General features: G+C 32.4%; 3 protein-coding genes across 3 annotated transcripts; 1 reads left to right on the top strand and 2 right to left on the bottom strand.

The window, feature by feature from the left end:
• Positions 1-591: 591 nt before the first annotated feature.
• On the top strand, positions 592-1,943 carry LOC123916243 (non-specific lipid-transfer protein 1-like). The gene is made up of 2 exons (XM_045967656.1): positions 592-996; positions 1,762-1,943. Exons 1-2 carry the CDS (start codon positions 662-664, stop codon positions 1,769-1,771), a joined length of 345 nt encoding a protein of 114 aa, XP_045823612.1. The 5' UTR covers positions 592-661; the 3' UTR covers positions 1,772-1,943.
• A 1,407-nt stretch (positions 1,944-3,350) lies between these two features.
• On the bottom strand, positions 3,351-6,201 carry LOC123916242 (transcription factor RF2b-like). The gene is made up of 4 exons (XM_045967654.1): positions 5,534-6,201; positions 4,495-4,627; positions 4,270-4,354; positions 3,351-4,156 (listed from the first exon to the last, which is right to left on the bottom strand). The coding sequence occupies exons 1-4, from the start codon at positions 6,106-6,108 to the stop codon at positions 3,786-3,788; spliced, it is 1,164 nt and encodes a 387-aa protein (XP_045823610.1). The 5' UTR covers positions 6,109-6,201; the 3' UTR covers positions 3,351-3,785.
• Positions 6,202-9,265: 3,064 nt separating this feature from the next.
• LOC123916440 (taxadiene 5-alpha hydroxylase-like) lies at positions 9,266-15,023 on the bottom strand. The gene is made up of 5 exons (XM_045967899.1): positions 14,575-15,023; positions 13,455-14,001; positions 10,571-10,592; positions 9,899-10,089; positions 9,266-9,650 (listed from the first exon to the last, which is right to left on the bottom strand). Exons 1-5 carry the CDS (start codon positions 14,937-14,939, stop codon positions 9,336-9,338), a joined length of 1,440 nt encoding a protein of 479 aa, XP_045823855.1. The 5' UTR covers positions 14,940-15,023; the 3' UTR covers positions 9,266-9,335.
• Positions 15,024-16,873: the final 1,850 nt, after the last annotated feature.

Genomic DNA, 16,873 nt, shown 5'->3' with positions numbered 1-16,873 from the left:
ATTATTCTTTGTTTTTTTTTACTAAAAATTAAATTATTCTATGTGTCATATCCAACTCAATCTCAAGTTGTTTTCATCATGTGTAATTTTTCTACGAGTTAAGGTTAGTTAGAGTGGATGAAGCAAGCAACTGGTATCCACATGTCAATATGTGATATATGTATTGGCTTTTCAAACTACTTAATATCCTAAATTATTTTACTCAAAAAAAATAATGTGGTATATTAAGCTATTGGCCAAAAATGAAATTATTTTTAGTTGATTTTTCTTATAAATAACTATTAAAGTGGCTCCAAATTCTTTGAGGTTGACACACTACTAACAACAAAACACCTGACAAAAAATGTTCTCATAATGCAACATAAATATATCCCTAGGTCTTAATTTCTAAATCTTTAATGAATTTTATTTAATTTTATTTTTTTTGACTCAAATCTTTGTTGAATTTTCCTGATAATTTCCTTACACTGAATTTTCTAACATTGAATTGTCACCCAAATGATAAAATATGTGACTCAACCAATAATTTCTCGCAGCCCTTAGTTCCGTCTTAATCCCTAACTCCTCTTTTCCTCTCTATATAAACCATCATTAATAAACACTAATTAACTTCAAAAAGCAAAGTTACTTAGAAGCTTTTTTTATATTGAAATAAAAAAAAATGACTAAGGTAGCATTAATTGTTTTGATGGCTTGCATGTTAATAGCAAGTTCTCATGCAAAAGCAACATTAACATGTGATCAAGTAACCATATGGTTAACACCATGCATACCTTATGGAATGTTGGGAGGGAGTGTATCACCTATGTGTTGCCAAGGTGTTCACTCTATAAATGCTGCTTATAAGAATGGTGATGATAGAAGACTTGCTTGCCAGTGTATCCAAGATAAGGCTGCACAAATCCCTTTACTTGATTATACACGTGTTAATCAAATTGGTGAATTATGTGGATCTGAATGTCCCTACAAAGTTTATCCCTCCACTGATTGCTCTAAGTAAGCCTTCTCTCTTTTTTGTGTCAAACATTCATGTCCAACTTATTTTTTGAATTTTCTATATGTTAATTTTCCTAAATAATCTTATTTGAGACATTGTTAAATGCGAAGTGCGAGCTTGTGTCTTAATCAGAGTTCGAACTTTATTTACTATATCTGTATGTTGTATCTTAACCAGAATTCAAACTTTATTCGCCATACTGTAGGAGTCTGGTCCCTAGTCCCTGTTTTACTATATACTCAACCCCTGTTGGTATCCATTTTTTATTTATTTAATGGAATTTAGGTTAATTAGCACAAAATTATTCAACAATTCAAATTCAAAACTTTTGAGGGAGTGTTTTACCGTTATTGTGATTTTATTCTACTTGAATTATTAGTTTTTATAGTTGCGTGTAAAAAATAACTAAAATTTTCCAAATATGATAAATGATGACAAGTAAAAGTGTATATTTAATATATACTCCTTCCGGCTTCATATGTAAGCAAAAATAACTGTTTTAGATTCATTGAAAAATAGATGTATTTAGTCTAAAATATAGACCAAATACATCACTTTTTTAATAAATCTAAAAAAATTACTTTTGCTTACATATGAGGCCGGATGGAGTAGATGTCTTGAGATTATTTACATGACACAAGTAATTGTGTAAGCTTGACACAAGTAATAATTATAAAAATAGCTTATACATGATTAACCGCTTATTCAATACTAAGCTTTTTGCTAAACATGTCCTAATTGTGGATTTTAATATGATTGCGCAGGGTTAAGTAAGCAGCAAAGGGTGCAACATATACCTTGAGATTATTTTTATTATATGGAGAATAAAGAAATATTTTGCCTTACTATAGAAAATAAAATGTACAGATCGTATGTAACGATCTGGTGAATTTCTGGAACAATATAATATCATCTTTTATCAATAAAAATATCCACTTTAATTAAATGATTATTGGATATGATTAGAAGAAATCCCTGACTAATATTAATTTTGACCAACATAAACGTCCATCTTTAAAAGTGCATTAACCCATGAAGAAAAAAATTAACGCAAAGGAAAAATGAAAGGAAATTGTCAAATTGTTTGTCTTAGATATTCTTTTAGTAACAAAGATTCCACTCTAAACTTTATTTTAAGAAAAAACTTGGACTAATGAACCAACAGGTAAAACTATGAAAAGGTTAAACTTATTGAAGGACTACTTGTGGTGAAGAGCACTTGCAACCACTTAAAACTCAAGTTAGTGTCTGAAGTCTGGACTGAATGAAGCGAGTATGAAGCTTCAGAAAGTATGCATATACTTTTGCATGGGTTGATTTCAGTCACATATATTAGAAATTACCTAACCATTTCAATTAGTAGTTTGGATGAGTGACTCACTACAAACCGTTTTGTTTCTATGACTATGACTTACTATAGACTAAGTTGAATAGTGTATGAGATGCAATGATTGCGCATCCAACCCCGCTAAAATTCAAAATTTTACATGAAGCAAGTTGATAGTGAATTTTAACAGACTTGAGCATATAAGAGAGGGAAGTGAGCAATCAGCATGGAAAAATTCTCTTTAGGCCTAAGGTCCCTCAAATTTTCGAAGCATATTGAGGGGCCTAAAGAGAATTTTTCATCACCAATAGGACCTTATCTCAGTCAAGAAGACCAATTACAATCCTTTGTTTTACCAGCTTCCCATTTTCGATCAAGAATATTAATATTATTATCGAAATTTGGCCAACAAGAACAAACAGTGGCATTTTAATTAAATAAGACAGCTGCTAAAGATACAATTTTGCCTTACTCTGTTTGAGTATGGGGACCCTCCAAACAGATTTTGAACATTAATGTCTTGTAAGACAAAAAGTAGACAAGACAAGAGTTAAAAGGTACGGCATAGAATAGAGATAGAACCATGAAGCGGGTTGGTATTCTTATCTCCAAGACATTAAAGACAAAGGATAGCTTCTGTTAGAAAAACAAAAATCCTAATATATGGATGAAACCTTTCGTAATCTTATCTCCAAATTCATGGTTGATGAAGTCATTTATTAGTTAGAACTATAAAATTATGATGCAATGCAATCAGCTAAGTCATTTTATAACATAACATGTATAATATAACATAACATGTATAAATGAGGTTATGTATAAATGAACGATTCATACGGATTACCAAGATCATTTTTTCCTAAGAATCAGAGGGTTAAGAAGAAAAAAAAAACCAAAAGAGCAATTCATAAAATATCTGATCTAAGATAAATAGTAGAAGAATTCTCCAAAACTCTTTTTACTGAGGAAAAGGAACCAATGGCATAAATCTAAAACTATAATGACAAAATAAAACATTACTAAAAGTACATATTAGGGAGATCCTTTTCTGTTTTGGATAATTCATCTTACATATCCTTGAATTGGAACAATACAACAAATCAAAGTTTACATATTTAGTATCATGTAAATGATGATACACACGACCAGAGAGGGATCAAAAATCATCCCAACGTACAAAGATACAGAGAGAATGACCTTTCATTCTCAATATTCTAAAATCCACAAACACCAAAGTACCACGCATCAACATGACCGTGCGAACTTTTGCCACAACAAGGATGTTTTCCCTTTTTGGGGAGCATCCTTAAGAATAAACAATCAAGAATTGATTTTTAATCTAAATGGAATATTTAATGAAACAGAGAACCATCATTAGATGACTACATGTCAACACTATAGACAATTGACGAGAATGGAGAACCATAAATAAGTCAGCAGGTCAAGAAGTTCAAGTTAAATTCAAAATGTAGTGCTACTCTCACTTGCAGATATTGACGGACCTTCAGACTTCACGAGGGTTGATCCTTTGCTACTAATGTCAAGTCCCTGCAAACGACCGAGCTGATCATTTTGCAACATGTCCGACATTTGGTGAGAATTGGTTTGTCGCATCTGATGATTCGCCATGTTAGATGGGGAGTGACCAAATTGAGGAAATTGTATGTCCTGGGGGTGACCTAAAGGACCTGAATGTTGCGGAATTGAAAAGAAATTTGACCCTCCAAATTGCATCTGGTGCATTCCCATATTAAAAGATTCAGAGGGATTCATTGCCTCCCCGGTAGCAATCTTAAGCCTCTCAACTTCCTTCATCAACGCATCGTTAAGAGCTACATAAAATCAGAAACAGTATATCATTAATTAAATTCAACAAATCATTTTAAAAATGTAAAGCATGTCTTTAATTGCATCATAAGAAAGTGATTGACTTAATAGTAGCTACCATCTCGAAGGTGTGCCTGTTGTTCCATGGCTTGCAGACGGATCTTAAGCTCAGTATTTTCGTTACTCAGACCACCTGTGTCCCTCTAAAAAATCAAAATAAGTGATGAGTCAAATTCTTATCAGACATAAGTTTGTGAATAAAAACTGAACATCCAACTGATTCAAGCATTTTTTTTTGTGGGAAAAAATACAGAAATTCTTCAGAATATAACTTGACACTAACCTGATATAGTGTCAATTGAGCAGAGAGAGTTGTGGCTTCCGTTTGAAGGGTCTGAACCTTGCGCTCAAGTTCTTGTATATAGCGAGCCTTTCTCTCTTTTGAACGTGCAGCAGATTGCCGGTTTGCAAGTATTCTATAAATCACAACAACACTTGTGAGAATAATAACCGGAAACAAATCCACACCAATTACTAAAAATACAGTTTTGAAAATAAAATGAAACTGAAGAAGCATCTCTGATATAAACCTCACTTTTTCTGCCTCCAATCCACATTTTAAACATTCAAGAAGCGTTTGTAGTTGTTAGAATTTTCAAATCCACAGTAGTGTTAAATACATTCTTTTTTCTTCATAGAAAATGGCACCCAAATAATCTTAACAAAAATAGTAAGATTCTAAATTATCTCTATTTATTCACAAAGTATTCAACATAATTTTTACAAAAACCATGAAGATTAACATTAACAGTCTTTTTCGAGGTCTCGTAAGTCCGAACTTTACACAACCACAACAAAATCATCAAATACCAATACTAAGATTCCCATTTCAACATCAACATTCTAAAATAGCAATAGTTCCAAATCAAATAATGTTAACAGAAACAATACATGTGACCGTTTGACTTGACTTATTTTCGAGCTTATGAAAAATAACTTATGCAAATAAATAAACTTCAATGTTAATTCATAACTTCTCGCTAACAAAAATTGTATCTTCATAAGCTGCTTTTTTCATAAACTACCTTGAAAAGCTTATGATAATACATTAAACCTTATTTATTTATGTAAGTTGTTTTCTTTTTTTTTTTTTTTTTTGGTGAGTAGTAAGTTGTTTTCTATAAGCTAAAAAAATAAGGCAATTCAAATGGACTCATAATCAACTACTTAATATTTCAAACTAACGATCAACATAATGAGAATTAATGAGAATCTACGTAAAATCAACGTTAATCAAATAAGTTATATTTTCAAAAACAAATTTTCAGAGCAAAACAATTGATACATTTTCAAACGAATATAAATCAAGGATCAACGAAAACCTCTTAGCACGTTTTGGATCAATAGTCCAAAGCTCAGCGAGTTTATCAGGAGGCATAGCTTTCTTGGCATCCATGATCTCTCCAAACATACTCGTCGACGTTGAACCATCAACGGAGCAACTATGTCTATGTCTCGTTCTCGGCGTAGTAGCATCATCATTCGGACTCTTCTCACCGTCGTTATTACCACTCGTTCCAACACCGTTACCGTTACCGTTACCATAACCGTTCTGATTCAAACCATTCGTAACACCTCCGAGCTTGTCGACGTCAATGTAGGTGAAGAACAAGTCATCTTCGGATCCGATTTCTTCAAAGCTAGCTGTGGAAGATCCTCCTCCGTTCAATGGATCTGAAGGAGAGAGGTCCATCATGTCGTCGGGAAGACGGTAGTTGATCTCTGAGTGTGATCTACGGTGGTGAGAGTGGGATTCGACGGCGACAGATGCGGTGGTGGAAACACCGTTAACGGTGCCGCGGATGAAGATGTTGGAAGAAGGAGGAGTTGTTGATGATGATGTGACATTGGGATTAGAGTTTGAGTTTGATGGTGGATCTTGCATTTGTTTTTCCATTCTATTTTCTTGTTTGAGATTTTTTCGATTCAATCTCAAAAAAACACGCTAAATCTCTCTCTCCTTCTTCACGTTCAAACCAACTATTAACCATTGCTTTTATTTATTTATTCTTTTTTATAATGATTTTTTTATTATTTTTTATAATGATTTTTGTTTTATTTTATTATTATATAGTATTACTATATATTTAGTATTTAATGTATTTTATAAGGTTTTGTCAAAAATAGAAAGAAAAAAATTATCAAAAAAATAATAATTGAAAGAAAAAACAATGCTAACATGTATTTTACTAATATATCTATTAGTGTAAATATATATACACACATCAAATATGAATATTTACTTTCTCAAAGAAATATGAATATTTACTTGTAAATAAGTTTGGAAGGAAACAAAAAAAAAGTTTGGAAGGAATACACATTAAAAACTACATATCAAATTAAAATATTAAGCTTAAGTGGTTAATAAATTCTTTTAGAATGAATTGTTTGGAAGAATCCGAGTTTAATTTTTGGTAGGTACAATTTTTTATCAAGTTTTACTTACTTTCATCCGAATTCTGGATTACCAGTCTCTTTCCCTAGGATCAAAGGGTTAATTAAAAAAAAACATATAATACTCCTTTAATGCATTTTAATTTTTTTTTTTAAAGTACAAAATTACTTTTTTTAATGCAAAATTTTATATTTGAATTTTTTAAAATGCGAAAGACAAAAAGTTATCGGTGAATTAATAAGGGGAAAGAATTTTAGTTTGTATCCAGCTCCCTTATGTTGGAATAAAATGAATTTGAACAATATCCTAGCGTTTTGATGATAACAAAGTATTAAAGAACAAATTGGATATACTAATGTGTGTTTTTTTTTTTTTTTTGGTTTTTCACCACTAGTTGAATCTAGTTCGAGGGTCAGTTCTGGCATCAAGTGGTTCCAGCCCCCTCCCGATCGCAGTTGCGGTGGATCGAATCGCGGTCGTCCCTACCAAGTTTAGCGCCAATCACCACTGAACCAACTAACGATTGGTGATATACTAATGTGTGTTAAGTGTGCAGAATCAAAAGTTAAAATTTATATGAACATATGAAGAGCATATGCATTTTGGAAGAGAAGCTACAACAATTGATCATAAGTTAGAAGACAAATTCTAGTAAGGAAAACTAGAATATGAAGAAGGTCAGAAGCTATGAAGTCAGATTCTGATGAGTCAAGATCTGATAAATAGCTTCCGAAGAATGTTGCCTCTGAAGAGCGTCGAACCTGAATGACACGTCAACATCAAAAGCTTCTGAAGTGTCAATATCAAACTTAGAGTCAACTTTGTCTTCTTTTGATCACGTGCAACAACGATGTTATCTATATCAAGTAATGAATCAACGTCTTTGGATCAAGGCTTCTCAACGACTATAATTTATGCAAGGAAAACTCAACGAATCTTTATTCAAGCCCATATAAGGACCAGAAGACTTGAAGAAAAGATTAACGTCTCTTGAACAAAAACATTGAAACTACGTCAAAGCAAAAACACAAAGTTTAACTTAGACTTTCTTATCAAAGTTTGTATCTTAGGAATTCTAAAGCATTTAGAGTCGTTCACTGAATTTTAAAACTATACAAGTGAAAACCAACAAATAGAAAAAAAAAAAGACAAGTGTCAAGATTTGAGACATAAAACTCGAGAATCATAGCTTCATTAAAAAAACAAAAATTTTACTTCTTATAGCATACATTTCAAAATTAGCCAATAAGAAACATTTGTTGTATTAAAAGGTTGTAAAGGGCTAGTTTTTTTCAAATTATTAGAGGGTACAAAACAAGATGAACAACACAATATTTTTTATACTAGCACTACCAATTGGTTAGCTAGTCCGTCTACTCGTTACAGAGTGATTTTTCTCTCTAAACTAAGAGAGACTTCCTCACTTATGATCAACAATTACAATACTTAAGATTTTCACCTCAAGATTTCCTTACTTTCATATAGAAAGACTTCACCTAGTACCTACCAGGATTTTCTACCCAATAACCTAGAAGAGCTAGCCTTGTAGCCCTAGAGGAACTTCCTACCTTTAATAAGGACTTTTGTGTGAATACAAGTTGTTGCCACTAACAGACATAGTTGCATAATCTTTGAGTTTATACGTCATGATCAAGAATTCTAACTCTCATATATAGATATACAATGAAAATTTTATATCAATCATTGAAGACAAAGTTATAGTTGATATACAAAATGATCTAAGTAACTCTCAACGGAGAGGATATTACTAAAGCTCATAGATCATATGTTGTTGGCTTTTACAATCTTTGAGGGAGTTAAGAATATCAAGTGGAAGATTAACATTAATTCATTCATATAGTATGTTACTTTGATATTTTTTTTTTTTTTTTATGAACAAGCAAAAATAAATCATATATATAAACAAAAAAAAATTCTCCTCGGCACAAGGTGTGCCGAAAGAGACTAACAAGAGTTATACAAAGCATTAGTTAAAAGAACCACAAAATACAACATTAGTCGATACCCAAACATAACAAAGGGTGCGACCACCAACTATGTAAATTTGCGAATAAGTTCACGTTCGTCGCTTTCAGCCACCAAAAAGAGTACTCTTTAACTTTATCCAGAAGCTGAGGTAACGTTTTTGCTGTATAACTACATGTTACTTTGATAATTATTAAAGTGCGCATTTTATGATATCATCATCCTAAATTGCAAGGTGTATACTTTACACCTATAAAGCTCAATGCATATACTTTGGTGCGCATATCTATTTTCACAGAAGATCATGACACTTAGTTGTTGAATAGTCATAATTACACACAATTTTTGGTGTGTTTAAGTTTTTGGTGATGGTAAATCTTTTTAAAAGCTTTACACAATAGACTATTTATAACCTTAGCAAAATCACTTATAACTTTTTTTTTTGTTAAGTTGCCTAATAATAAGAATCACACATTTAAATCACCGATGATTTTTGTTCACTCAAATAGTTGCGTCTTGTTCACACACAAACATCACACACACCATTACAAACAATCTTTTAGTCTCGACTTTCAATTATTTATTTGATTTAGTTATCGTAAGTTTAATTAGAAAATTATATGGACAAAAACACAAATATATATTCACGAATTACAAAAACTATACTAAAAAAGTATATATATAGAAACATAGTACATAGGATAAGACAAGAAACAACACCATATAGTACATGACAATAAAGTTTAAGACATATTACTACATCTTTTTTTGATCTTAATTGGGAGACCCAAGGATGGATACGGCATTGGTTGACGAGTAATAGTTTCCTCTGGATTTAATTGAGACCATTCATACATCTTCACAAAATTGTGAATGGTAGTTAAGGTCTCAACCCTAGCAAACTCATTCCCTATGCAATTATGAACCCCTGCACCAAATGGAAGGTAAGAAAATGGTGGGATTGGCTTAGCTTGATTTTCAAAACGAGATGGATCAAACTCTTGTGGATTCTCAAATATATCTTTGTCCATATGTGTTCCACATGATGCCCAATATACCTAAACAACAAACCAATTTCTCATTAAAAGTTAGGTTAAAAATATTTTACGAGATGGTAAAATTGTATGCGACTGGAGTCTAAACTACGGACTCCAGTCCAAATTAAATTTCAACATAATTAGGCTTTTTTATGTCTCCATAGTCGCAATATGTATGCGATTGATGCTCTACCCATTGAAATGTGAATGTTCACATTAACAAGAATCGTGACTATATGATTTATAACTTTGATAAAAACATCACCTACCGTCCACCCTTTTGGTATGTCGTATCCTTCGTAACTAGTATCTTTAAGTGCTTTCCTAAATCCACCAAATGCAGGTGGGATCATCCTCATCAATTCTTGAGCAACTCTCCATGTGTATTTCATCTTTTGAATCTCTCTCCATGTTAATCTGTCTTCGATTCCTTCCCTTTGCTTTAAGATTTCCATTTGTTCTACATATATAAAAGAATTCAACAAAACTTCAAAAAATCACTAGGTATCCGTTTGTTACGGATTATAAAAATAGAAAAATTAAAATTTGATCATTTAGAGATTATTTTAAATATTAATTTATAAGAAAACCATAAACTATTTGGTGTTTTATCAAGTGTAATGAAAATAACTTTTTCTAAAAATAATCATTTATCGAAAATAAATTTGAAGAGAAACTGATAAACTTAAAGTAATATTTTTAGATTTTTCTCATATTCTCCTGTTTTTAGAAAGTTGGAACAAACATACCATATTATATATATATATATATCTTTTCGTTAAGTAGTTTAGTGACTAGAAATTTCAAAAGTGAATAAGTGGAATGACCGAAGTTCGAATCCTGAGTCTTTACATATATAATACAATATGTCCTTGCTAACTGAGCTACGTTCACGTGACTCAAAAACTAGCATATCTAAACAAGAAATTAGTTTTAGTTACCTTCTAAAACTTTATTGTAAACATGAGCGCAGCTTTGCTCCTTTTCCTAGAGCTCCTTTTCTTCCTTTTCCTTTAATTGATTGACGACACGTGGCAAAATTGAATCTGATGGTTAGAATTTAATGACTTTAATTAAATAATTAAAAATTAAAAACATTACAAAACAAACTGAATACACGCGCGTGATCTTTGTGTTGTCTTTCCATCTTCTTCCTTCTTCACTTTGTCAATCTCAGCCACCGTCACTGCCCCCACTTCCGGCCGTCATAGGGCGGCGGTTTTCCTCTCCTTTTCTCAATCGACCACCACGCACACAAACCACCTCAACATCTTGTCATTTCGCATTCGCCGTTTCGCCGGCCTGTTTTGCCGCAATTGCAGAACCCAACCATGTCGAAGCTGCTGCAAAGCAACCCAGCGTCATAGGACGGCGGTTTTCCTCTGACACACGCGCTGCTTCTTCTTCTTTCTCTGTACAATCATTGTTTCATCTTCCCCCTCGCCGCCGCTCGCCGTCATTACTAATATTCATCATCGTGGTATTATTCCTTTTCAAAACTACACTCTTTTATTCTTGGTCCTCTTTGTTATTGCAAGTAGAGAAAGAAATTATGTAAAGATTCAAATAGAATTGTGTTGTTACTGTGCTGCCATGGAATTTTCACTCATTTGCTTCATTTGAATCCATTAAAATTTCACTACTACATTTGAATTAAAACAGTTGTTATAAGTGTAATGTTAGATCCTTTCTTTGAAATCTGTTAATTTGGCATTGACCCCTTCTTTAAAATATTGTTATAGGTGTGTTAACTGTTATATTTTTTAATTTGATATGTATATTTTGGTTTTGTGCAGTTTTGTTGTTCTGCTATGTGTGCTACATAATCTCTCATGTTTACTTGATCAATGTGCAGTTTTGTTAATTTTATATGTATAACTGTTATATTACTTTGTCATGTTTACTTTATCATTGATTCATAGTTTATTCTGTCATTTTAGAATGTTTATTATTCTCTTATTATTTTTCACAATAGTTAATATATTGACTCTATACTTTTTTTTTACTTCTTCAGGAAACATGAATTCATCATCAATTCCAAATTGTGTTGATAAATGGGTGAATAATATCCATGAACAAAATGTGCAACATGGCCAAGAAAATATTGTCAACATTGAACCTCATTTGGGAATGAAATTTGAATCTGAAGCCGCTGCTTATGAATTTTACAATGAGTACGGTAAAAGAAATGGATTTGGTATTCGTCGAGAATATTTTAATAAAAGCAAAGTAGATGGAGTTTTGACTTCAAGAAGATTCACATGCTTCAAAGAGGGTAAACGAAGTGTTGACAAAAGACGTACAGGAGAACATAGAGCAGAAACCAGAACGGAATGTCCAGCACGTATGGTTATTTCACTTGATCGGAAGATAGAGAAATACAATGTTGTTGACTTTATAGCTCAACATAACCATCCACTTCAACCACCCGAGCATGTTCATATGATTCGCTCTCATCGGCACATATCTGAGGCACAAGCAACACAAATTGTCTTGGGAGATGAATCTGGATTAAGACCAAAAGATTTGCATGAATATATATCCAGACAAGCTGGTGGAATAGAGACTGTTGGTTTTACAAAAAAAGACCTTAAGAATTACCTACAAACCAAAAGGAATCAAACATTAAAGCATGGTGAAGTGGGTGCATTGATGATGTATTTCAAACAAGAAAGTGAAAATCCCTCATTCTTTTATGACTTTCAAATGGATGATGAAGAGCAAATAATAAATATATTTTGGGCGGATGCACAAATGATAAATGATTATGGGTACTTCAGTGATGTCATCACTTTTGACACTACATACAAGACAAATAAGGATTGTCGACCGTTGGGAGTATTTGTTGGACTCAATAATCACAAGCAAACTGTCATTTTTGGGGCAACATTGTTATATGATGAAACAATATCTTCTTTTCGGTGGTTATTTGAAACTTTTCTCAAAGCAATGAGTGGAGAAAAGCCTAAAACTATTCTAACAGATCAAGATGCCGCAATGGCTAAGGCGATTTCTTTAGTTATGCCAGAAACATTTCATGGATTGTGCACTTGGCATATAAGACAGAACGCTGTAAGACATGTGAATCATTTATATCAAAGGAGTTCGCAATTTAATTTAGATTTTGAAGCATGCATGGATCTACATGAAGAGGAGGTTGAACTTTTGAATGCATGGAATTCTTTACTTCTTGAGCATAATGTTTTGGAAGGTTCGTGGTTGCATACAATTTTTCAATTCAAGGAAAAATGGGCATGGGCTTATGTTCGGAAAACATTCACTGCAGGTATGAGATCTACTCAATTAAGTGAGAGCTTTAATGCTGATTTAAAAAAGCATTTGAAGTCAGATTTAAATTTGGTACAATTTTTTACACACTTTAAAAGGGCTGTCGATGGTAAACGTAACATTACACTTATAACAACTGGGTTGCTTTGCAGCAGCTTCGACATGGTTGGGTTCTGCAATTGCGGCAAAACAGGCCGGCGAAACGGCGAATGCGAAATGACAAGATGTTGAGGTGGTTTGTGTGCGTGGTGGTCGATTGAGAAAAGGAGAGGAAAACCGCCGCCCTATGACGGCCGGAAGTGGGGGCAGTGACGGTGGCTGAGATTGACAAAGTGAAGAAGGAAGAAGATGGAAAGACAACACAAAGATCACGCGCGTGTATTCAGTTTGTTTTGTAATGTTTTTAATTTTTAATTATTTAATTAAAGTCATTAAATTCTAACCATCAGATTCAATTTTGCCACGTGTCGTCAATCAATTAAAGGAAAAGGAAGAAAAGGAGCTCTAGGAAAAGGAGCAAAGCTGCGCTCTGTAAACATCTGGATCTCTAGATAACTTCCATATCATCATGGTTATAAGAGTAGCAGAAGTGTCATAACTTGCCATAAATAGAAAAATAAAATTGTCAGTAATTAAGTCATCTTCTAGAGGTTGACCATTTTCATCTCTTATTGCAAGAAGGCAAGAAAGCATATCATTAGTAGAGCTTAGAATTCCTTTTGACAATTCCTCTCTTCTTTTGTTCATAATAGGAATTATCTTTTCCACAATTCTTGCTCTAGCCTTTTGGCCTCTCCAAAATGAGGTACCAGGGAAAGTTATTGGAAGAGAATGAAGTGCTTTAAATGCTGTGATAAAATCTTCAAACATAGCTTCCTTTGTTTGTTCATCTTTAATGTCAAATAATATATTGCATGCCATATCATAGGAAAGTTTCTTCATCAACCTTACAACTCCAATTGTTTTGTTCTCTTGCAATTCTTTTAGTAATATTGTGTTCACTAATTCATCCATCTTTTTCACATAGTTTTGAAGGCATTCAGGTTTTAAGAATTTCAGCATTTCCCCCTTCACCAACCTATGTCTGCACAAAAAGTCAACATAAAGATCAATATAGCCTATGATCAATATAGGGGTGGGGAAAATAAACCAAAAAACCGAACCCAACTGTCGAACCGAACTAAAAAAAAATGAACCATAATTAACAGTTTTAAAATTGAAACAATTCGGTTCGATTCGTGAATATCAATTTGGTTTGGTTTGGTTCGATTTGCTTAAATGGTTGAGTTCAGTTTAATGGTTTAAATAGATTTTTTTTAAAGTTCTAATATTCAATTCGGTTTGGATTTTTTTTTATAACAACATGGTTAAAAACAATTTAATTAGTTTTAGAATAGTTAATATTAATTTTTTAAAAGTTAGTTATGGTTCGATTCAGAACCATAGAATCGAATCATTTTAACAGTTTGGTTCAGAAGACAAACAGTTCAATTAAGTTATTATGAATTTTAAAAACTGTTTAGTTCAGTTCAATTTTTCTCCATAACCAAACCATGTCCACCCCTACATGGTGGTCTTTTCACATTAAAATAAATAAAAAATCTTGATGTTTAAACCAACAATTTAAGCTGCATAATAAGTGTTGAATAATATGTACCTTGATCCAGTAAGTTCAAAAAGGCTTTGTTTTCCTAAAATCTTTTGAAAGGTAGGAGGTTTCTTTGCAGAAATAACATCATCTGAGGAACTAAGAACAAATTTGTTTCCTTGTTGTCCAATAATAACTACTGTTGGAGAACCCATTATGGATGTTTTAAAGACAGGACCATACTTGGATACTCTTTCTTCTATCCACTCAGAGCCTTTGTCCTTCCTCAGTGCTTTAATAAAACCAAATGTCTCTCCAATAATAGGGTACCCCAAAGATCCTTTTGTTTGACTTTTTGAGAGAAATTTTTTGAGGAGTAAAGCTAAACTCAAAGTGAGTACACATAAAACAATGAAAGGTATTTCCTTAACCATTTAGAAATTAGATGAGAGACTTAAGACCATTCAGTTTAGGACCAAATACAAGGGGTAGAGATTACTTTATGTAATGAAGAGGCATTGGAAAGAGAAGACTTTGATATAGTACAGCATTTTATATTCGGTTCCAATAGTAAAATATATAGTTATGTTATTTAAACACATTGTTTTTTTATTTGACGAAAATTTAAACAAACATTGACATCAATAGACAACATTTGTCTCTAATTTAGAAATACATGTTCATGTAATCTCGCAACTCTGTGAGATTTCTTAACACATTTCCTCGCGTCAAGTACTATTGGATTGGGTTTGGGGCGCAAATATAAATTGTGGATGACCCGATCAGAAATCTGATAACAAGCGGTCCAGCATATCGTGAAGAGGCTCTGATACCATCTTATCTCACAATCAATGTGAGACTTCTTAACTTGTACATTAAGTAGGGAGTGGAGTTTAATTCAATCCTAATAACGTGAAATCAACAACAACGGATGCTCAAAATATGAAAGGTCTCTACAACAAACAACAAATATATCTAAGATAGACTCTGATTACCATATTAGAATTTGGGAGGCCTATACTCAACCACAAAGCTAGTTCGAGAGTTGAGGTTTGCACTAAACTTATAAAGGCTATCTATGTCATATCTCTAGTCAGTGTGAGACTTCTAACACATTTTTAAAAAATTTTCAATCCTAATACATTTATTTTTTTACTATAAAATATAAAATTTTAGGTACTACATTTTTTGAAAAAATTAAACAAATAATGTTGACATCGAATGCATTATATTAATATTATTTACCATATTTATATGGGGCTTTGGCTAACATGAACAAGTGCATCATGTCTTTCATGATGCACAAGTTACCAATATCGTTATAACGAATACGAATTTTGTAAAATTTACCGTTGGATTGAAAGTTTGTATCATATCATATAGACCATCTATGTCAAATTTTAAAGAAATTAAAAATCATATGATATGTCATTGACATCCATCAAAATTAACGGTATTTAATAAAAACTCATAAACCGTTAATCTTGATGGGTCTCAATGACATATCATATGATTTTCAATTTCTTTAAAATTTGACATGGATAATCTATATGATATAAACTATCAATCTAACGATAAATTTTATAAAATTCGTATTCGTTATATTTATATAATTAACTTGTGCACCATGATGCACTTGTTGATGTTAGAATTGTCCTTTATATGGTGAACAGATACTTTAATATTTTGTCAATCATTTTAATATAAATTTAAATATAGATCAATATTTCACTGATCAATATAAATTTAAATATAGAAGAGGAATTGGCACGACAAGATGATGAATCTAGTGATGAAGCAGGCAAGATATTTATTTATGGGATTGGTTATTATACATAAGCTATCCTTATGCACCATGCATAAGTTACTTAGTGCACCCCCCAAATTACTTGTGCACCCCCCAAATTACTAGTACACCCCCCAAATTTCTCATGCACCCCCCAAATTACTTGTGCACCCCCAAATTTCTCATGCACCCCCAAAATTTCTCGCACACCCCCAATATGACTTTTGCCCCCCAATTTTATTTTTTTGGTCCCCTCCACATTTCTAGCCTAAACCATTTTGTTGTGGGAATGGTTTTAGAGATATGCACTCCAAAACCATTAAGTGTATAAGATGGTTTTAGAGTACAACCCTATAATTAGAATACAAACAATAATTGTGATTTGAAACCATTTAACCAACATAATGGTTTCCAGAATTTTTAAAACCATATAAACACACATAAAACCATTTTACAATACAAATGGTTTCAGTGTATAACTATCTGAAACCATTTAACCAACATAATGGTTTCCAGAATTTTTAAAACCATAAAAACACACATAAAACCATTTTACAATACAAATGGTTTCAGTGTATAACT

This window comes from Trifolium pratense, linkage group LG3 (genome assembly GCF_020283565.1).
Source record: "Trifolium pratense cultivar HEN17-A07 linkage group LG3, ARS_RC_1.1, whole genome shotgun sequence".
NCBI classification, from domain to species: Eukaryota; Viridiplantae; Streptophyta; class Magnoliopsida; order Fabales; family Fabaceae; genus Trifolium; species Trifolium pratense.
The sequence above is the reverse complement of the archived record's forward strand: the minus strand, read 5'-3'. Positions and strand labels throughout refer to the sequence as shown.

What these genes read in the sequence shown, in the direction of transcription:
- LOC123916440 (XM_045967899.1), bottom strand. Translation starts at nt 14,939, where the DNA reads ATGGTTAAGGAAATACCTTTCATTGTTTTATGTGTACTCACTTTGAGT. An exon ending in TTTGAACTTACTGGATCAAG is followed by an intron (nt 14,002 to 14,574) that starts GTACATATTATT and finishes CTTTTTGTGCAG; the next exon opens with ACATAGGTTGGTGAAGGGGG. An exon ending in ACATACCAAAAGGGTGGACG is followed by an intron (nt 9,651 to 9,898) that starts GTAGGTGATGTT and finishes TTTGTTGTTTAG; the next exon opens with GTATATTGGGCATCATGTGG.
- LOC123916242 (XM_045967654.1), bottom strand. Translation starts at nt 6,108, where the DNA reads ATGGAAAAACAAATGCAAGATCCACCATCAAACTCAAACTCTAATCCC. An exon ending in GATCCAAAACGTGCTAAGAG is followed by an intron (nt 4,628 to 5,533) that starts GTTTTCGTTGAT and finishes TGTGATTTATAG; the next exon opens with AATACTTGCAAACCGGCAAT. An exon ending in CTCAATTGACACTATATCAG is followed by an intron (nt 4,355 to 4,494) that starts GTTAGTGTCAAG and finishes TTGATTTTTTAG; the next exon opens with AGGGACACAGGTGGTCTGAG.
- LOC123916243 (XM_045967656.1), top strand. Translation starts at nt 662, where the DNA reads ATGACTAAGGTAGCATTAATTGTTTTGATGGCTTGCATGTTAATAGCA.